This window comes from Festucalex cinctus, chromosome 4 (assembly GCF_051991245.1).
Source record: "Festucalex cinctus isolate MCC-2025b chromosome 4, RoL_Fcin_1.0, whole genome shotgun sequence".
NCBI classification, from domain to species: domain Eukaryota; kingdom Metazoa; phylum Chordata; class Actinopteri; order Syngnathiformes; family Syngnathidae; genus Festucalex; species Festucalex cinctus.
In genome coordinates this window covers 26,507,277-26,530,494 of record NC_135414.1, presented here as the reverse complement: position 1 = coordinate 26,530,494, position 23,218 = coordinate 26,507,277, and the positions used below count along the sequence as shown (strand labels likewise).

The 23,218-nt window shown below is 38.1% G+C and overlaps 1 protein-coding gene across 1 annotated transcript; it reads right to left on the bottom strand.

Annotated features, from left to right (window-relative positions):
• Positions 1-5,102: 5,102 nt before the first annotated feature.
• On the bottom strand, positions 5,103-22,708 carry tspan15 (tetraspanin 15). Its single transcript, XM_077519967.1, has 8 exons — positions 22,530-22,708; positions 18,956-19,141; positions 18,698-18,772; positions 18,174-18,269; positions 10,738-10,851; positions 8,601-8,651; positions 7,597-7,713; positions 5,103-6,646 (listed from the first exon to the last, which is right to left on the bottom strand). The coding sequence occupies exons 1-8, from the start codon at positions 22,617-22,619 to the stop codon at positions 6,479-6,481; spliced, it is 897 nt and encodes a 298-aa protein (XP_077376093.1). The 5' UTR covers positions 22,620-22,708; the 3' UTR covers positions 5,103-6,478.
• Between the last annotated feature and the right edge of the window lie 510 nt (positions 22,709-23,218).

Genomic DNA, 23,218 nt, shown 5'->3' with positions numbered 1-23,218 from the left:
TTACCTGGTCAACAGCCGATTCCTTTTCTATATAAGCCATTTGAGAAGTGTGTGTGTTTGTCGGATTATTACCTCTGTTCCTGTGTGCAGCTCTCGTTGTTTCTTACGGAGCCCCTAAGGTGACATGGTAGAGAAAAAAAAACTGCGTTCCCCCGCATGCAAACAGTATGTGTCGTTTCATAACTTGAAGTATCACAAAAGCGAAAAAAAAAAAAAAAAATACTGGCATTAAAGTCAAACCAGTGAAACCAATCCATGTGATTACTAAAGAATGAAAAAAGGTAGAAACACACTTTTTTTTTTTCCCTGGTGAACGAAATGTCTACTGTTTCTTTTGGCTCCATGCTCGCATTGTCACAGAACAAAATTGTGTGTGGGTGCTGAAAAATCAGTCAAAATTGCTGTAAAATGGCTGGCACTTGGTTTCCACCAAGTTACAAGTTGAAACATGGACACGCATATGAGTGTATTCATTAATTTCCATCTTAAGGACAAGCTGCAAGAAAGACTTTTCTTTCTAAAGGTCAAAGGGGCGTCATCTTTAATGCTGCGATTCAACATAGTAATGACTATCCTGGCCTGGAGCATTTCTCAAGGCCATTTTGTAACGGGAAAAATATGAAAAGGCCAGGAAGACTGCTTGCCGCTAATCCGTCTGGTTTCTGGTCTTTCCTGCAATGTAGCACATTGCCGTTTTGCTGGTTCAGTACTTTATTTTTCTATGCCATGAACTTTACGATACGGCCACATGCAGCACTCTCAGAGTAATCAGTGCTCTGTTTCACAGTCGCTGCACTCGGGAGCGCGGAACCGAAAATGGGATCCAATTTATGAGGCAGCTGTGTGGTAACAACTCCGTGATCAAATTGTAATGGAATTTCACAAACAGGACAAAAAAAATAAATAAATACATGCAATCGCAATGTGACTTTCTTTCCATATCATCATTCCTGGATGAAAATAAATTATAGTGTGCATTTAAATCTCTTTCCTAAACAGAAATTATTTATGCATCGTGAGAACCATAAAGCCAGCAAATGTTCACATGTACTAACCTGGGGACATTAAGTGGCACGCTCATATTTTGTTTGCATATGAAATTTAACTCATTCACTCGCAGCCATTTTCACAGAATCCCCTTCGCTCCCGGCTGTTTTACTGGATTTTGACTTGTTTTGCAAGGCCCACAGAATATTGTGTTCTATTGCTATAAAAACATGGAACCTACCAAAAGAAAGATTAAAGTTTCTTCTTTCATCAGGAAAAAAAATGAGATTTCTATCTGTTTCCATTTTGCAGCAATTAGCATTAGAATATAGTTAAGTTTCATCATTATTCATATTGTGAGAAATTGAGCTTTTTTTTTTTTTTTTTTACATGGCCCTGGTTGATCTCCTTTGCTCTTCTGCCACCTGCTGTCCGTTTGTGTAATAGCTACCATTTCTGCAACCGTTCTTTGCAGTTGAGAGGCTGCATCAAAGCCTTCTGTATGCTTATCATTAAAAAAAAAAACCCAAAAAAAACGTATAATTACGTCCTTGTGAAACTTAAAACATTTAAAATATAATGTATTTATACGTTTTTGGGAGCAAATGAGTTAATGTAGCAAATAAATGGAAAATATGGTAAAAAACCTATTAAAGGGACATATTACTTACACGTGTTTGTTTTTTTAATTGTGCATAAGCATAAGTGAATCACACAAGTGAATTTTAGCACCTTCAGGGGAGCATAAAAAAAAACATCAACAAAGTCCATTAAACAATGCCGGTCAAGCTACTGACCTCACAAATGTTCCCATAGGAAATCATCGAAAGCGAAATAATCTGCTGCAAGGGGCAAATGGGGAACATCATAAAATGTACTAACTGTTTAGGGCAATGGTTTTTTTTTAAATGACATTTTAATAGTCGGGCGGCATGGTGACCTTCGCTGTTTTTATTAGCGTTAGCATTCAGTTCGCGTCTTGTTCTTGATTTGTTTGAAAGTTTCAAACTGTTTGAAATGAGCACAACTGGCACCTAAACGGAACAGCAATGACTTAAATGGAAGCTCATCTTGACTCGCTTCATTTCATTACATACTGCTTGAGTACCTACCTCATCCCAACATCCCATTACGCGGGATGAACTTGTACTTTTAAAAGGAACACTTCTAAAGCTTGCTCATCTTAAACTATTATTAACATCAAGTGGTGCTCCAGCAAAACAAACTTCACTGACAGTTCATATCATGTCTCAATTTTTTTGTGTGCGTTAAATAAAGTGTTTATTTCCTCGACCTTGTGCTAATTTAGTTTCTGAAGGTTTTCATTTTCAGGCCCATTGGCTCGGAATCTCTCCCACGTGCACATGCTGTGTAATTGCAGTCTGTCCCTCAGGCAGAATACACACAAGCCGTATAGACTGAGGACGGTTGCGATCAGGGCCTATGGGCACTAGCACAACCTTTTCATTTCCGCCATTTTATCTATAACCTAATTTTACCTTTAAAAAGCAATGTTGTTTACTTCTTTGACAGGTGGAGTTTATCGTAAATGTGATTTTCGAAAAGATTGCCATTTTTTGTTGTTGCGCTTCCGCTTTGTGAATTCAATCTCCCCGTTTGTTTATTGAGTGTTTTCCTCTCGCTTAAATGCCAGCAAGCAGACGACAATGATTAGCGGACTAATATATGAGGGCAACAAAATGTTGGTTGTCAAGGCACGGCCATTTTGGATGATAGATCCAAAACAATTGACCGGAAAATTGGGGGCATTGCCCTCCTGCGTAGCTCCTGCTACTCTCGCGTAACCCTCGACATCAATCCCAAAGGCTTCAGATAATTCGGAGAGTTTAGCACAACATGCAATTAAGTTAGGCACCAGACCTTGGATAGAGGAAAAAAATAACTTTAAGGTAGCTTGTATAAAACATAAAGCGCATCCTAAACTTTAAACGGATGCACACCGATGGCTGACAAATGTGCTTACAGGTTCGTTATCACTTATAAAAGAGAAAAGGTTGCTTCATGCATCATTACACCAGAACTGGCGGAAATGTACGCTGATGTGATTTGAATCTCTTTCAGCCGACTAACCCAGACATCAATTAAGATTATACAGTGAGTCTACTCATTAGCATGTGGAAATGAATCCGTGGAAATTGGGTGTATTGGGTTAGTGACGACGATGATGATACAGGTGATGTCTGTTATTTAAGTGTCATTGTTTTTTTGTTTTTTTTCATTAGCTGCCTTTGTTTCTGCCACTCCACACACCTAAAGAGACAATTAAAAAAATCACTTCATCATATTTGTGTCAGCATGACTTGACATTAAAAATGATCTGTAGAGTGGGAGAGAGGGGAGGGAAAAAAAAAAAAAAAAATCAGCTCTGCCTGGCACCTTCCTGTGCCTGTAATTTGATTTTCAAGAAACCACCACACCCCAGGAAAAACAACAAATCAAAGACAGAAGTGATGGACGAGGTGTCAGTCGTTTCCCTGCACTCTCGGGCACAATCATGTTATGTCAGTTATGATGTACATTTTTTTTTCGTGTTATACCAACTCTCCATTACAATTAAGTCATGCTACAAACATTTCAACACTTCCTAATTTTGTTTCATGTATCATTTGGTCAGGTTAGTCTTCAGTACGCACATGCCTTGCCAATTGTCTTTCGCTGAAAAATTGCCTCCAGTTTTTCTGTCCCCAAATGCAGTTCAAGCACCAGTTCGGGGAAGCGTAATGGCTGTCACACTGCTCCAACAATTTACACAAGTTTCTCCAAACAAGATCTGTTTTTTTGACAAATCACACAGCGGCAGTTCTGCTGCTAGCAGCACCGATGAACAGGGGCTGCAGTAGATTGAACTGCAGTCGGGGACAGAAAAACCTCTTGCCGGGTGGCAATTCTGCACCGCTGCTCGAATGTCAATTGGCAAGCAATGTGCAAAGGAATGAGAGGCGTACATATAATGCAAAGCTTAAAAGATGTCAAATGCTGATGACCTCACGTCTGCGCAAATGAGAACTGGGGGGGGGTTCTGATGGGAAAAAAAGGAAATGAATCGAAGTTTGAGACACATTACAGAATTGACCAACTTCTCCACCAACAACATTCAAAATGTTTTTCCATCCGCTTTTGTATTAGAATGTATGAGACAGTGGATGCATGATGGGATATAGTGTGGTCTCTACAAACCCATTTCCTGTTCTAAACAGGAAAAGGCTACAACCAAAATACATTGACACACTGCATGAGTGTTGCGGGTAATTGTGGTAAATCTTCTGATCTCATGTGCTCGGTGGATGATCACATCATCTGCTGGCGACTTTGTGACTAACCAGCATATGATGTAAGAGGCCACTTTGCCCTCATGTTTTGGCATCTTGAAAAGCAGAAGCTTTTGTTAGGACACACAGGACAGAAATAACTAAGCTAGTTAGCTAGCTAGTTAGCTAGCTAGCTAGCTTAGTGCTTAAGCCCAACTACTGGAATCTAAAAAAAATAAAAGACCAAAGAGTAATAAACAAATTCAGTTATTTATTTTTTAACGCATGACTACATCTTCCAGACCATTTGAAATAACTTCATCTTCCCCCTCGTTGGTGATTTAGAGTAATTGTCTCCTTGCTGCTTAGAAGTGCTAAAATGTTAGGACTCCATTCTGTTGGAAACCCTCCGAGCAGCAGTAGTAGTGGAAATAAAAATATAAAACAACTACTAAGCAGCTTTTACGGCCCACTTATTGCACACAAAGGTCTAATCCTTCTGACATTTGCATGATATTTGATATTTACACAAAATAAATGCCATGCGCAACTGCAGGTGATTTGATATGTGAAATACTTTAACTGCAAGGATAATTTAATTGCATTCGATAAAAGATGTACAGAACTGTACTGTAAATCAAACTAATTCTAATTATATACTTGCAATAAATGGATTATCTTCTTTGGCTGTAACGGCTCAGCCAAACAGCTTAGTTTGAAACAATTCAAACCAATGTTTTATTTTGTTTGAAGTTTAAGAACAACTGACAAGACTGCATGGTGGTGTCATGTTAGAAAGTACATAACGATCCTCCATGCCCAAATTCAATTAAACAAAAAGTCAAAACCACTCAAGGCGTTTTACTTCATTTCACATTACATTTTAAGCAAAAAAAAAAAACCAAAAACAATCAGCAACTTGCATAGATGATTATCTAATTACACACATCACTTAAAATCAGGAACAACTGAGGTTTATTTAAAAAAAAAAAAAAAAAAAAAAAAGGCCTGGAAGAGGCCTGATGCTGTGTCATGTGATCAAGGGATGATTTAAGATGGGGTTGAGGGAGGAAACCGTCACATTCTCATCAATTTCAGTAGTATGTCAAAAGCACGTCATTCAGTAATGAGTATCATGTTCAGCCAATCGCTTCATCCACATTTTATGGAAAGAAAAATATCAATACGTGTACAGGCTGCTTCACAAATACACTTCTTTATATAGTTCAGTATTCACTAAACGTGGTGTTGGTACCACTCGTAGAATGCGGGCTCCCTCTGGTGGTAGATATAAGATCTCTTGCAGTTCAGTTGTATTTAACTTTTAAATGGTAAATGGAGTGTACTTAAATAGCACTTTTATATTCATTACATTTTCATTTAACCTGTTTTTAAACATTAAAGTACATTTTTAATGTGCAGTACACTTTAACTGAATGGTTTTTTTTCTATATTTTAGAACAATATTAATAATCAAACTCCATAATGTTAAAGTGTCTTACAATAAATAATAATGGCGAAGATTGTACTTGGAGAGTTAATTACTTGGTGTAAAAAGTTTGAGAACCACCGTTTTACTTAATCCCGTTATAACCTTGCAATTTAATCAAATGACTGACTTTCTGCATGTTTTAAAAGAGCCCGTTTAAACTTCACATTGATCTGTTTTCACTTATCACACAGGTTCAATGGTAGATGAGCACCGGCTTAAAACACAATATTGAATTTACGAGTCATAATCCCTTATATACATCATCTTGGTCACTTAAAGATAACGGCAACATTGGGCATCATGTACAGACAACCAACACTTGTGGATGCGCAATAAAAACAAAAAAAGCAAAAAACTATTTAGTATTCCACAGGATCACGCAATAAATAATATTTACCAAAAAAAAGGACTCATTAATATCCTGAGATCCCCACAGTGTTTTCAGCTCTAGGTTGAAATGATGAGATGAGCGTCTTGCGGATTGTGGCACTGCACGTTTGCTGAAGTACAAAATTTGCATTCACGTCCCGATTGGTATTGCAATGAGAAGCGAAGTAATACTGTACTTCAGAGTGGAACCTCAATTTGTTTGAGCGCATCACTTCACGGTGTTTGTCCCCGAGCGGTGAGAACGAAATCAGTTCTGTAGACTTGATTTGAGTCCAGGATGAAATTGTTTGTGTGATTGAGGGGACACTCAAGTGAACGTCAGCCGTCAGCTCGCTGCTCGTCAGTCGATCTCAGGCATGCACATAAACCACTTGGCCATTCGGCCCTGACTTTTGAGGTGTCTGTCCTGCGCGTTGGAGTCCAGAAGGACGTCCGTGTAGTGGCTGTACTCGCTGATGGCGTCTTCCACTCGGGTGATGTACAACCAGCTGATGGCTACACCGAAGAACTAAAAAGGAAAAATTTTAAATACAAATAAACAAAAATTGCAATGTTTTTGTAATGAGGATAAACAGCACTTTCTAATATATTTATATCAAACATTTAGTATTGAAGAAATTAAATGGAATAAAAAATATGTTAACCGTTGTTAAACGGCTATAACATTTCAACAATAATATTAATCCAACCGCTAAGTAATGTTTGCTAACTGACTAGCTCGTAGCATGTAGCCAGAGTACACACTTGTTGATATACTGTAATTGCGTGCGAAATTGTTTGTCATCAAAAAGATGAGAAAATTATATGTGAAATAGTTTTAGATCCGAAATATTCAACATAACCTGCTGACCAAAAAAAATATATATATATATACACACACACACACACACAGGTGTAAAGTGATTGCCCTGACTAAAATTAGGTTAAAACATTGAGCTAGCCTAATAAAATGATATTTTCTCGGACTAAAATAAAGACTAATATGTTAGCTTTATAGTAGACTAAAAATAGACTAAATAAAAAACGGGATGAGGTTGGATAACTATTATAAAAACTAACAAGCGTCTTTGAAACTTTACTAACACTGAGAATAAATTTAAAAATGGCAGATAAAATTAACATTATTTGCAACGTACTGGGATGACCAGTCAAACTGTTGAAATGCAAAAGAGTCAGACATGAACGTGATGAGTGATGAAATGTATTTCACTAGACAGATGTTCGGCAGTAAAAACCTGAGCTGAAACAAATTAAATTGCAAATTAAAAACGGACTGTTGAATATGGAGGCATGTTTGAAAATAATCTGCTCCAAACCTCCCCTCAAAAAAAGTGAGTTCCTACCGGTCGTTTTTGATTTAGAAATGCGGGCTTGTGCCACTGTGTACCCGTCGTCCATACACAGAGTAAATGAAATGAAAATATTGAAACGGCGGATTGTGTGTGCGCGTACGTGTACCTGAGGAAGCAGGATCCCGAGCAGCACTGCTGCCATAATCTTGTAGTTGTCCGTTAGCCAAATGAAGAAGGCGTCGGTGCAGCCTCTGATGTGGATGCTGTCGATCAGGTCCAAGCGCTAACGAGGCAACCGCGGCGGAGGAACAAGCGAAACAAAACGAAAAGAACATCAGACAAATGTGCTGGACACTCGGTACCTTGTTACTTTTTTTAGCTTTAATCTTTTAGTCTTCCAAATTTTTTTTAGAATATTTATTGGTCCACAAATATGATTCCTCCTCATTAAATTTGCCATTTGGTACAGTAAGCTGCCTTTTCTGGAAACGACTTTCTTCAGTTTTCTGATTGGCTAAAATGGCCTCGGTTCAAGCGCCACCCGTTGCATCATGCATACAATTGAATACATTTTAATGAGAACAACATTGCTGTTTCTCACCCTGTAGTGACGATTTTCAGAAAGTGCGGAAAAGTTTCAGGTCTGGTGTCACAAAAGATTTTTCAAAACCAAAGTAAAAAAGTTTTCCTCTTCGAAGTGACCTCCCTGAAATCAAAAACTCTTGCTGACCCTTTGAGCTTGGGAAAGTTTTTTTTCTTTTTCTTCTTAGTTCTTTTCGCCCTGCGGGAACTGTCAGATGCTCCGTGCACTGTGCAGACGTGTTGTCCTGACTCAACGCTCACCACTTCTCACGCACCGAACGAAGTAATCAACACAGGAGCTCTTCTCAGGAACTTTTCTGACACCTCAAATACGTCTGTAGTCCGAGATAACGGATTGAAAACTAAACTGAAAGTGACACCAACTGACTAAACAATTCCGTGAAAAGAGTTTGCCAGGGAAAAAAAATATATTGAGCACATTTCAATGAAAGTAAATACAGGTGCAGCACCTGAATGTTAAACTTTATAATATTTGCCTTTGGCTGCCACTTTTAAATGATGCCCCAACAAATGCAATATTTCATCTAAAAATATTTGATGTGATTTGGTCTCATTCATCAGCCTTACCTCTTGTTCCAACACCTTGTAGCCACACAATGTGTTTACTACTTCCTTTGGCTACAGAAGAGAAAGGAAACAAGGTAGGGAAAAAAAATGAGAAACATTAGAAATGAAATATGACAAAATGGATAAATAGACTACACCACCCACAAAGATTCATATCAATATCCCCAAGATGAGCTCCTACCAATGTGGCCATCTGGCACAGAAGAGATGAAGGGTAGAGGATTTATCTTTTTTTTTTTTTTTTTTCTTTTTTTTTGGGCAACTTGCTTTTATTGGTTTGACTCATCAGATTAGCTGCATCACTTTGAACATTACGATATGACTTGGAGAATTGAAGGACAAAATATGCATAAAATACATTTATCAGTGAACACAATTCAATACAAGCAAGGGAAAAGAAAAATAGTAATAAAAAGTGAGAATGAGCATGCATCACATGAAATGTTATCCTGCTAGTGTCAATTCATCTAAAAGATGAAACAAGAGACAAAAACCCTTGCTGAAATAATATCCAAAAGCACATAATCGTGCCGTAATGGCTGTTGAAATTATTAGATTGTAAGGGGGTCGCTTCCTTCAGCCCCTACTCCAACTTGCACTCTATCACAGTCTGCAATTATTATTTTTTTCTGATTGAACATTTTACGCTTGTGCTTGCTTGAGACAAATAATCAATCATCAACTAGATGATTACAATCAAAATTCTGAGCATGGACAGAAAATACTCATAAGCAAAATTATGGCTTGGCAGCCCACCGCACTTGACATTTAAGTGTGAAATACATTGCAAGTATTGCGCGATTGCTCATATCGATGGCGCACAAAGAGCTACTCGAGCAAATTTGCGGTCCTCCGGAGTCGGTTCTCATATGTGCTGATTATCTGCACAAATCAGTCGGCGGGGTGATGAATATGCGGGCATAATGTTATCAATTCAGCATTTCAATTTGCTCCGGCATGGCAGCACAGACAGCAGCTGCGCACACGCCCTTCGAGTCGACATGTGCGAGGGCCAGCTTGTACTAACAGATGGGATGAATTTCCACGTGGTGGTGTGTGACTTTCATGTATTACGCGGTAGATGATGGTCATTTGTGGTAAATCTCAGGGCTATTTAAAATGAGTTTTGGTGGGAGAAAACAACAAGGAAATGGTTGTGTTACTGCAAGTATAATGGTATACAGTCCACAAAGTGAATCACAGGTTCTGGACATTGCAGATGCATTGTAAATATATAATTAGGAAAGATGAAATTATACTCTTTCTGGTCACTTTAGGCAAAATTAATGATCTGAAATAAAACAGGGTTGTCAACTCTCAAGCACGGTAATTTTCTCGAGTCAGACTTTGGCTTCACTCGAACCAATTCCTTTCCTTGAGTGGGTTTGATTTCCATAAACCTACAACAACGTGGCCACCATAAATGTCTGCAATTGGTGTCACTATGAAACATTAAATGGATTCAATGCAATATATTGACTTGGCTATGGTTAAGAGCGTAATGGAATAAAGTGATGGTCATTCACTTTAAAGTGGAAGTCAACCTTAAACATTTCTTGACAATAGTGTTATATGTGACTTCACTAAACATGACATTCTGATTAATATTACATTTGTGGAATATGAGTTATGAAGCAAAATCCAGCCGCTTTTATCCGTCTCAGGGGGCGGCCATTTTGCCACTTGCTGTCGACTGAAGATGACAGCGATGTGACTCAGAGCTCAGGCAACGGCCAATCAGAGCTCACCTGTTTTCTAAAGCTGCTCTGTGATTGGTTGTTACATAACCTTAGCAACATTGATGTCATCTTCAGTCGACATCAAGTGGCAAAATGGCCACCCCTTGAGATGGATAAAAATGGATGGATTTTGCTGCTTAACTCATATTCTACTAACACAATATGAACCAGAATACCATATTTAGACTAGTGGGGCTACATAGGACATATTTTCAATTTTTTTTTAAATGGACTTTCACCTTTAAACTGCTTGACCGTCCAGCAAGACTAAAAATTGCCAATTGTGAGAGCCCCCATTCCCGTTCCTTTGTTACAATTTGAATTTCCGGGGAGAATTTTTTTTTTTTAACAGGTCTGTGTCACGTTGCTAAAAAGCCATCAACATAAATGCTACTCACCTTCATAATGCAGCAGGTATATGGCACGCCACAGGCCAGTGGGCCTCGTGCAGAACAGTTGTGGTACATGTTGACGGACCAGTCTTTATACCCTTGGCCGCCACAACACTTAAACTTTTGAGAGAAAAGACATGACGGAGGAGGTTCAGTATTCAAAAGAATCTGAAAGCAACTGATTGAGAAGACAAATTGTAATCAGAACGATTCAGATTGGGTGCCGAAGGGTGACACAATCAACAAGAAAATATGTGTGCAATTTTGAGTTTGTGTTTGTCCATTTATGTACTGAAAAACAACATCAATGGGAAGATTTTCTATTGAGGACAGACAGACAAACTCCTAATAAAATTAGTTAAAAGGAAAGTCTAACCCTTTCTACAGTACTACAGAAAGAAAAAAAAAATCAAATACAGTGGCATCCAGAGTTTATTTACTCAACTGTAGAGTACCAGGCATTTAAAGCTGCACTTTGCAACAATTTGCCCCAAGGCATCTTTATAATAGCTTTTTTTATTTGACCATTTATGACAAACATTTTTTAATTAGTGGATCAACATCTTATCTGTTCCTAATGGGAACTCCTGCAAGCTTTTGGCCAATAATTCGAATTTCCCGCCCTCTGTCTGCTGATGTGACTGCATGTGTGCCTCGTTTATGTGACGAAGGGAAAATGCAGTTTCATGTTTGGGCCACAGGTGGCAGTAGTGATTCGAAATTCAACTTTCTGTGTTCAGAAGCTTTAAAGTCCCTGTAAAGTGAAAATAAACTTTTTGGAAATTTGACACACCATAGAGAAGAGTGACATTAACAAACCTGCCAAATTTGAATGTTTTTTTTTTTAAAAAAAGCAAAGTATATAAGCTTCAATATAATGAGAAACCAATCCATCATCTCCACTTTCAAGCGCTGTGGACATTGTGTGTGGTCCCCCTTGAAAATTAACTTATTCGTCCAACACCTTTTATATGCTTTCAAATGCCTACACATTTGAGCCACGAAAATATATCTGCTTAAACTCTCCGTTGACTGGAATTAATCCATGTTGCAGGGATTTCCACGGCGTGACAAGAGCTGCTAGCCACAAGCTAACTCACAAGCTAACAGAATTCTGGAGGCGATGCCGTGGATGTGCGGTGGGCTCGTCCATGCAATTACCTCCTCACTTGGTGTTTTGTGTGTCGATCCACATAACAGAAACATTAATAAAAGTTAACCGTTTATTAAACACAGCAGGACACATTATTCAGCCTGTGGCTAACAATAAATGACGGACATTTGAGCAAATAGTTTCAGCTCGTGTTTAGTATTATATACACAAAATACTGTACAGGGAATCATTTTATAGTGGTGAAGTAATGTTAAGCATTGTTTTGACCCATTATCCCTTTTGGGATGAAGATTTGCAGAAATGACTTAGCAGTTTTTACACATGGTGTACAGACTGAGGCTTTGTCGACCCAATGTCGGTATAAATAACTCAGCCAGCAACACATATGATTAGATCGACAACACATAATGCTCTCAAGATAGAATATTGACTGACACAGTCAACACACAGCACAGAATGTCACCGGGCAAACTTCTCCAGTGTGGAAAAAATGGAAAACACCGATCAAGCTCTGACAGGCACGGTTTGTGCCCCAAATATCTGGGTGGAAAAGCAGAATTAAATCAATAGATAAAATGAAATTTACTGAGCCAATTCCAGTTTGATTTAGAAAACATAAAAGATGAGGCAAATTAAATAGCAGCAGTTGCTTTGATGTGGTTACCCACCATGAGAATATCGTCCTAAAGGGACAAACTGAGCACAAATTCAGCAAATTGAATCAAGCAACAAATTGTAACACCTGCTGAGTTTTTGAACAGAGCAACTTGGCAGCCACACTACAACAAGCTCTGCTTTGTTGCCCTTTTACCAGATAAATATTTTATCCGAAGCAGGGAAAGTGAGCTGAACAAGATGTAAAAAGAAAAGAACAAATGAGACAAAATTCCGCAGAGGAAACATCGTTCTTAAAGGAAGGGAGAAAAAGAAAGGAATAAAGTCGGATTCATTTAGTCCGTTCTTTGACAAGTGGTGTGATCAGCATGCAGATATGATGCAAATGTACCATGATGTTATTTTCTAAACCCAACTGTCCTCACAAAACAGTTTCTTCCCACCCCCCCAAAAAAACAAAAAACAAAAACTACAAAAAAACAACAAACCCTAAAGTAAGGGGCAGTGGGAGCCAAAGCAATTTGGGCACAATTACTGTCTATAACAGTTTAAAAAAAAAAAAAAAAAAAAAGAAGATGCTTACTGCATACAACAATGCAATCAAACACTGTAGCTCTGCCGTGAATGACGATGATGAGAAGATTGATGATCATCTGCTTCAAGGGGAATGTGCTGGCACATAAAAGCAAAGTGAGATATCTTTCTCTTAAAGCTAGCATCAACACAACCAAGATGAAGTCCCTGAAGAATGATTGGACCCAGTGTTTGTTTACTGATGGACTAAGCCTCTTGCCTATTTCCATCCCCAGCAGTCCTTTCCTAGGAAGTAATCCTCAGTCAAACATGCCACTGCGCAAGGAGTAGATGAATACATTTTGAAGCACACTGCCAGCCCACCCGTCTGACTGATGACTGGCTGTTCAATAGAAATCGGAATGACATACTAACTAGCCCCTAATTGCCATCTTGGCAGCATGTGCGGCATGTTTTCCTTGCCTTTGTCAGTCATTACGTCAAGTGACGACTAAAACTCAAAGAAAGAAAAATGTGTTGTTATTGTCATTGTGACAAATTGTATAAAAAGGTGTTAATTGATTGGGTTTGCATGACTTAAAGACTTTGTAAAGGCCATAAAAAAATGTAAAAAAAATCTTGTAAATGTGCCGCAACTCAGAAGAATATTAACAAGCCCCATATACTCTATATAATAATACCCCATAAAAATCACTCTTAAAAGTACTTGTGTATAACACTGCTGGTATCCTTTATTATCAGAGTGAATAATATGAATGACTTGAGATTCCAAACATACCAATAAAGTGTAAATTGATTCTTTTAAATCCCGGTTAAAGTATGCTCTTTTTTTCCATACCTATAATAAAAGTACGATGAAAACAATGTTTTACTAAATTTATGTTCTTGCAGTGTCCGCTCTTTTAGTAAGCTATTTTTATTTCTTTATGCTTTTAAATACTTTACATTACAGTATGTGAAGCACATAGTGTATGAAATGCACTAAGTAGCTAGTCAGCTGCAGGCGGAAAAAAAAAAAAAAAAAAAAAAAAAAAAAGGTGTGCCACTGTGTTTAGTAAACCGTTAACTTTCCTTTCTCTGTTATGATGGGACCCACACACACACACACACACACGCGCACACACACACACACAACAAAGCCGAGTAAGGCGCTAACGCAAGTTAGTGAGTTCACTCCTCGTTAGCTTCACGGGCTAGCAAACTTAATGGACTTTCCCAAGTGTCTCTGGACAGAGCCAACCAGCGCTAAAAAGCTACTAGCTGCTAATAGTCGGCCAATTCGCAGTGGAGCCATTCAACTTGCAAAGCTAAAAGGCTAACTGCAAACTGAATAGAGGCCAAAGTGCTGGGTGTTGTTTTAGCCACAGCTCAAAAAAAAAAAAAAAAAAAAAAAAAAAAAAATCCAGCCAGCTGAGAAGGTGACAAGTTGAACGCTGTACTGTATTTCAACAATTCAGTCTGAAATTGTTCTCAGTCTGCACATCTTTTTCAGAACTATAAACATATTTAGAAACAAATTACAAAAATGACTTTGTGGGGTCTTTAAACTTGGTGTTAAAATCTGCATTAGTGAGCACACCAGCTTGCACCAAAGCAATCATATACGCAGCTGACAGGGTAGACATAAAAATTAATGAAATTAGTCCCCGATGAAAAACTAACTTCCACATGAGAACGTTCTGGGTGGAGATTCATGCAACGCCACAGACAAAGACCTAAAAGCTTGGACTAAGCATGCAACTGGCGTGGAAATTGCTAGAATGTCCACCACAGCAGTTGATGGTAAACAGAAGGTAAATTTCACATCCATAAAAAAACAGTGCCTCCGGTGCCGTCATGTAAGTGTAGAACGTCTGGTAAACTGGATTTATGTTGCAAGATTTAATTTGTAATCTCAGTTAAGTACCAATATGTAATTACTTTGACTGTCTGTTATGTTCACCCATTCGATTTAACTGTGCTAACATTTACTGAACGTCAAATGGTGGGCAAATTTCATGGACATCCTGCAGGCAATGACAGTTGCTCACACTGCAGTCGAGGTGGAGGATAGATGTGATTTTTAGTCACACATGATTGAAGGTCAACTGATGTGAGGATTTCCAATTCTGTTTTGTGTTTTCCCTCTGCTGTCATAAGGCTTACCTGTGCTACTTTGGGGGGGGTGGGGTTGGAGATAAATGGTGTCACTTGAACCATGTAGTTTAATGCTGCTTTGGGGAAGGGCTTAATATGATTTGTAAATGTGGAGGAGAATTGTGTATGAAAAATGTCACAACAAATATACATTTAACCCAAATCTAAAATGGTATTCAGCAAATGAACCACTACAGATGCTCTCTCAACTGCAACGAGGATACAAGTGAGGTTTTTATTTTTATCTCAAAGTCTGCCATCAAGCCACAAGTCTTGTTTGTATTATTATTATTATTTTTTGTATAAACGCATTGAACATCTTTACCACATTGAACGTACAGTCTCACATCAGTAGATTTGCTATTAATTCTCACTTTTAAATTAATTGATCTGCTGATGAGAAGTCTTTGCTCAAACATTGTATATTATAGACCACAAATTTATCAGAACTGCCTGAATATAGTAATCCAAATGTTGTAAAGGTTTATTTATTTATTATATCTCTTTATTAATATATATTATATTTATTTTATTGATTTTATTATTATTATTATTATTATTATTATGTTGTAAAGGCAGATTCCTCTCTTACATATCACTCTGTGCAGTATTAAAACAGTTTGGACATCCAGTTGTGGTGCAAAGGAACCACTAAAATTGGCTCACAATGAATATTTATTCAATTTTTTTCCCGTGCATATGAAAATTCTTATCCCTCACAATCTTCCAACGCACGTTGATGCTGAGAGACAAATCAGTGTGAGCACATCGTAATTGTCCAATTCTTGGAAGAGGACATTCTTTTAGTGAAGGTTAGTTACAGCCACAGGAGAAATACATGGTGATGAAACCGTGCAGCTGGACAGGCCAATTATTGTAAGCTGTAACACCCACAAATAACTTGACAGTAAGTACACGGACAAAAGAAGAACACGTTCTGCAGAACGGGAGCACCAATAGTGCAACCGCAATAATGTATCCGAGCAATGTATCACTTGATGTGATGAATACATTCTTCCCACCCACAATCAGGCAGCTTACTCTGAGATGCTGATTAATAATGGCTCCCGCAGCAGTACATGTGCCTGAACCAACAAAAAGGCAGTGACTGCCAAGTTCCCGATAGCCACAAATTTGGACTACGCTTCTGATTTAGGCATTCAATTTATAGGGGTTTTTTTTTTGTTCTTGTTTTTTTCTGTACGACTGCAATGACAATACAAAGGCTTGTGACTTTTATTATTGTGTATCTCTAGCTTATTCCATGATGGCTCATCATCTATTTAAATGTTTACACAGCCTATACACTACTTAATGATAGGCTGCTTTGAATGTAAAATGTGGTCTGTAAAAACTGCAATGCCAAATTGACATAATTGGGCAGCACTAGTAATGAACTGAAAAACATGCATGATCATTGGGTGTCACACAACCACAATGAAAACTACTCAAATTTACTGAATGTTTTATACTCATGTGGCTGATAATTAGCCCTATGCTACCATTTGTACTACTTCAAATTTTCAACCTTTCCTATGCGTTTTTCACACGTGAAATAATTATTCATTTCATTTTGTAACGCATTGTCTGCGCCTTTTGACAGTAAATGTCACATTTCCATTGGAATACAGAACGAGAATAGCGTGAAATGTCACTTGAAATAAATAAACACTGTGTGTGATACAAGCTGTCATTTAAGGCTCCCGTGCGGTGTCCTGTTACTAAATTTAATGAGTGGCCGAATCTCGGCCAGTGTTTTTTGCGGTCATACACAATCTGAATTGCAGACTCACAATGTGGCAGTCATGTCTGGGGTCACGCCAGGGTTAAGTTCGAGTTCATGACCTGTTAAGTTTGGGTTCATGAACGTGAGGGCAAGTTTCTGTTTTGAACTGATGTAACCATCATCTGGTTTCAACTGGAAAGACGCTATGTGATGTCTGGACCTATGTGATGTCAATCTTTATTTAGAAGTGTTTGTCGGATTATTGCCTTCTGTTCATCTGTGCAACTCTCTTTGTTTCTCGTCTAGTCAAGTTTGTTTCATGCCTCTCGATGTGAATAAATAGTTAAACTCTTATTTGCGTCTGCGCTTTGGGATCCAACCTCCAGTTCATGACAGTGGCAACGTGCCAAGTTCTAGCCAATCAAAATGCGCAGAAGCTTTCATACAGGCGAAAAATTTATTTCCGGGTTTGAAACGAGTGAGACACAGCCACCCACCTGCTGCCACCAAATCATAAAAGGGCACAAAAATTGTGTTTTACAACAATACTTACAATTTATTGTGTACCTGTGAATGAAATAGTGAAGCTGCTAATTCTAAGTGGAACATTATTGAAAGGCAAGTTTGATTAAGAGGAAAACAAGTCATTTCAACCTAAAAAAAAATTATGAGGCAGGTGTAGGTATATTTCACAACATTAGTACATTAACGGTACTTTTCTGTAGCTCAACAAAAAAGTACGAGAAATAAATCAAGAAAATTACTTACAGGGTCTTAACTACCTTCAAATTGCGGTTGTTCTTTTTTTTATTGCTCAGATTAATCATTGCATTTGCAATTTATTTGGTAACAGATGCTGCAAAGCATTTTGTAGCTCTTTTACTTTTCTTTTTTTTATAGTCTGCCTAATCCTAATGTATGAGGAATTGTGGCCACCATATTATTCATCTTAATGTGCTTTGATAAAAGCTGATAAGATCTGCGTCAGGCTGTTTAATGGGTCAGAAGTTTTTTCTTGTTTTGCATTGTGACCTTATTCTTTACTGCACAACCGATATTTATGTTTATATACAGCAATGCCTGTTCTTAAAGCGCTTCATAAAGAAAGTTGAGTTGAGAAGTGTGGAATACTTGAAAGCCGCGGGTAGAGTGTCGGTTGCATGTAAATGTAATGTTACAAATTTGCAAAAAGCAAATTGTAGCCAAGCAAATGCTGGTTGTCAATGTCAACTTCTTAGCAGGATTGGTTATGGTGTTTTATTGTAACCATTGCTTCAAACGCTTCTTGTTTTGATGCACAGGAAAATGTAACGGTACCTCTATCTGAACGAAGTCCATGATGTTTTTGAAGTCCAGGTCATCATAGTAGTTAACGATGCCTCTTCGTATGTTCTTGTTCAGTATATCCACTGTCTGGACAATAAGGCAAGGAAGAAATCAAAACTCTTTTAAGAGTAGAGGCTGTTTCAATCATCGTGCAAACTGATGTCAGAGTGGTTCCCAAAGTTTTTTACTAGGTATGCCCTGGTTTGTCAAGGTGACTGGCCCAATCAAGCAGAAATGGAAATGTGACAGTTTAACAGCCCACATCTGCCAGTTGCAATCTGGCGTGGCAGGGTCACATCGGGCTAATTTGTCCAAACATCCAGAAAGAGGCAAGAAAGTTCTGTGCAGAATCTTTTCATTTTCCTGCCATACATTACACTGAAATTTGATGTTTGTGGGTGGGGAGCACTGTAAATGCTGTTTATCATGCAGTTAACCAGCAAAAGATTGTACAAATTGAAATAATTTTCAAACTATGTAAAACAATTGCCTTTTTTTTTTTTGTAAGTGCCTACCTGGTTACGGAATACTAATGCCAAAATTCCTCCCAGCAACTCCAGGATGAGACAGACCACCAGTGTGTACATGAACTGTGTCGAACAAGACAGCAATCATCAAGACATGGTGTACTTCAATATCTTAGAATCATATTGAAAAAGGTATTCAAAGCACACAGTGTAAATTGTATGTAACACTTAGAAAATGGAAAAATAAAAATAAAAAAAAATAAAAAATAATACCCGTGTGGGTGACGATGTTAGCGTACTACTTACCACCTTGAGCAGAACTAGATTATCCCTGAGTGATGCCAAGACGCCAATGAATGAAACAATGAACATGACAATTCCCAGGAGGATAAGAATCAGAGCAGGGGCCAGAAACAACCCCTCCAGTGTCTTGTAGCGCTGCCTCTCCACCTCAGCATATATCCCTATCGCCAGGATGAAGCCGCCAATCAGCTGAAAACACAAAAGACAGCCACTTGATTTTGTCTAGTACCTGGTTTAATGTCATTCTTCAGTGTGTATGTCGGTTTGTTTCAGGGGGACATACATGTAGAAAATTTACTTTTTATTGTTTGGATGTGTACAGTATGTCTACTTGGGTCTCTGGAGTGCCTGCCAACAATCAAATGTTAAATCATATAACAAAGTAAATATTTCATCTGCCTATTCTTGATCAGTGAGGGAGAGTTTACATAAACACCAACAACAACAAGGTTCAAAAGTGTTTGAAAATACTGTATTATATTGACAGTAACGAACTGAAAATCATCATTTGTTGGTTGATGACTCGGGAATTAGAGCCGCGTGTCATTTGCATCACCTATTTAAGAAAATCTTAAAAATATTCTTTGCATAGTATTTAATGACGGGCTCATTATCACTAAGCAGGATGACCAGGAACAGTCAAAGACAGACACAGCAATCTGTAGAAATGCAATATCATGCCAAAGCAAAGACATGAGTAATGGAAACGTTCCAGACCGGAAATAACATGGAACAAATTGAGCAACGGAAATGGTTTCTCAACTCCTCAGTGGACCAAACGTAATGTGTGAATTGGGTCACTACTAAAACTAGCTTCTGAGTCATGAAGGCAAGATCCAGTCAAATTATCACAAGTATTTATAGCAAACTAAGGTGGACCTCAACAGCAACAAAATAACAGAGTTAGTTGATAAACCACTCCCACAAACTAGCACTTTCTTCAATAGAGAAATTGAGCCACTGAGCCAGAAATGAGCCACTGTGTTTTTAATACTGTTCATTTAAAGTTTACAGTAGCTGAATCCTCCCATACAAGCGTGGCAAGTTATTTTACACTTGACCTTGTCATCATGTGATTAGACCAGGCTGATGAATTAAGCCTCTCAGCTGTGCCCTTCATCTACGACGTGTCTTAGCTTTGGTCAGTTTTAATTAGGAATACCTTCAGTCATAGCAAAAAATATATACATGGCATGTAACAACAACAACAACAACAACAACAACAACAAGCTAGAAAATGAGAACACTGTATGTGGAATTTTACTGTTTGTTAACCATCTGTCACTCTACTGACACACAATGAAGCAAATGACGAGCAAATAAAGTGCTCATAAAAGTGGATGGTTAAAAGTCTGTGAGATTTGTATAAAGGGTACCGTAAATGAAATAGCTCATCACGAGAATGACCTCCTGTGAAAGACAAAATGCAAAAAGGCCACTTGGATTCAATTTGAGCCATTAAGGAAATGATACCTGGAAAATGCCATTGCTATCACTGTGCTCATTAGAAGACGAAACTATTATTGTGGATCCCAGATTTGGTCTGGTGTGATGCACTGCATCTACCTACCTGAAACACACAGCAGCCTCCTTCAATTGTTCATTAAAAAAACAAAACAAAAAACGAATGCTTTAAATGCTGCTCCTACTTTAGATAAGGACAAAATTCACCAGTATGTAATAATGTGTATAACAAAACACTGCTGGGGCAAATGTTAACACAAGCGTGGGAAGCTTTGCTTTGGTCTGCATTTGCTGAAGGAAGTGACAATATGACCTAAAGTGCTCATTACTGTGTGCTGCATCCCGCCGAGATAAACCGCACTCCACGGAGACCAAGTGTGGCAGCAACAAGAAGGCAGAACGCAAACAGCGGCCATTAATCTGTTTCACCTCCCTTATCAGGAAAGCATTCATTTGCCATAATATACACATTACTGCACCAGCGCCACACTCCACTTCCTCCTCCTCGAAAAGTATCTCATATAAGCACACGACATTAAGTGTCAATCGGCCATCTGTTTCAGCAAAAATTGCCTGCTAGGTTGTCTTGTCTTTGAAAGAATACAGCTGCAGGCTTCGCCACAAAGCATTTTTTCTTTGGGTGAAAATGACACCATAAGGGAGCTTGCGATTTGGAATTCATCTCAACAGAAATAAAATCAAACTTTTGATCACTTGAGCAATTCAGTATCTCCTTTTTGTGACTCTCCTCTTCCAACGGCAATAACGTTTGATTTGTCTGATAGTTTAAGACAAGGCTAAATTGAGGGAAAATCTATTCAGAGAATGTCAATGCTGTTATGCAAGGGAACATAAGGCAAATATTGTGAACCCTTATGCTGACTCCTTTTTCTATCAGTTGTGCTACCAGCAGTGAGACCAGGAGAATGTATGTCCTATACTGTATGTATACTAAATTTTAACCAATATTTCTATTCTCAATATTGATCATGTAAAAACTCATAGAAAATGATCATTAAACCACAGATTTCCACAACATTACAAGACTGTTAGGCTTGCCATGATACAGCGAGCGGGGAATCTGTATATTCTTTTAGCACAACTGCACTGATGCTTTGGTTATTATTTATATTCACACAATAATTACACTAAATTATTTATATAGCGCCTCACATGCTCAATCGTATATTCTGGCTAGAGTTCAGCACATTGAGTTACGTTGTGTATGAAATGCGCCAAACACAAAAACATTTGTGAGTAGCCTTCATTTCACCATGTTTATTAATTATGATTGTAGTTTACGGTGGTGTAGAACTGCATTCTAATCCGAGCTGTGGCTATTGTTTTGCTTAAAAACATTGCATAGCATTCATTTATGTAATTAATGTTGCCCACTTGGCATCAATTTGCAGCCCAGTCATCCTGGAAATACGGTCATGCAGACTGGAGTAGACACAAACGAAGAAGATTAAGAACTACTGCAAATGTTTCAGTAAGGTGCAGCAATATTACTCGTTTTTTGCAGAATACAAAAAATATATATGCTTGTATTAGTCTGTCTACATGTTACTGCACTTTTATTTTTATTAAATGAAACGATTTGACATATAGTAATTGTAATACTATGACATTAATACCAGTTAAACATAAGTGCATGTGACTTTCCAAACACCCTGTACAACCTCAATTGTGGTCAACTAAAGCTGAAATCTGTGTAAACGCATGCATATTGTAAATAGAAGACATCGAACGAGGTTGACAATAAAATAGTCGACGGAAGTGTAAAAAGTGTCCTTGTGTTTAACTGAACTAAAGGTGACAGCAGCTAAGGTAAAGGTGTAGCGTAGAGGGTGTTGCCATTTTGTTGGCTGGAGAGTCATTCACTCGTTTACAACCATCGATTGGGAGGGTGGGAGCGGGGGAAGTCGTGTTTTAAACACTTATGTCAACTTTCGTCAACTTTTCTTTGTAAGCAGTGTTTACAAACGCTGTGCTTGCATCGACTCTCACGCAAACACACACCGTCTTTAGAAAACTCTATGCTTGGAAGTTTAAAAAAAGCAAAGTACCATGCGGCCATAGAGAATTACAAAAAATAACAACCGGTACTCACCCACCAAAGGATCGCGTAGGAGCACAGGAGAATTTTGAGAACCACGTAGGAGAATCTGTGACAATAGCGTGTTTCGTCATTGTGAGACATCGTGGTGGCCCAGTTGCGACTGCGTGACCGGCCCTTGCTGTCCTGTCTAGTTTTGTTGTGACCACTCACTTCCGCCTTGTCGTCTATCTGCACACCTGGGAGCGCGTGCACGCTATTCTCGTTCATTTACACAGGCGCGTTCACGATCGCAGCAAAGTTGGCTACCACTAAAAAAAAAATAATATAAAAAAAAAATAAAAATAAAAACGAGCGTTTCACTCCCAGGTTTAATTTTTATTTTGCTTTACCTTTTTTTTTTTTTTTTTTTTTTTTTTTAAAAGAGATGTCAAACTTATTTTAGTTTCATTCAAGAGCACGGAACCGATCAGCTTTTAAAAAGTTTAGAAATTTTGCAATTTTGAAACAAACAACATAAAAGGTGATCTAGTAATTATCTAATCACATAAAATAACTGTATTTTTAAAAATGCTCATTCTAATATATTTGTAATTTTAAACCAAATTATTTAAAGAACCCTAGTCGTGTACTGTTATGTGTAGAAATTTTGGGGAGCAAACTTGACCGCACCTTACAGGAGACTGACATTTTTCACCTCCATCTTTGTGCTACGGCTACCCGAACTTTAAAAAATATGCAGG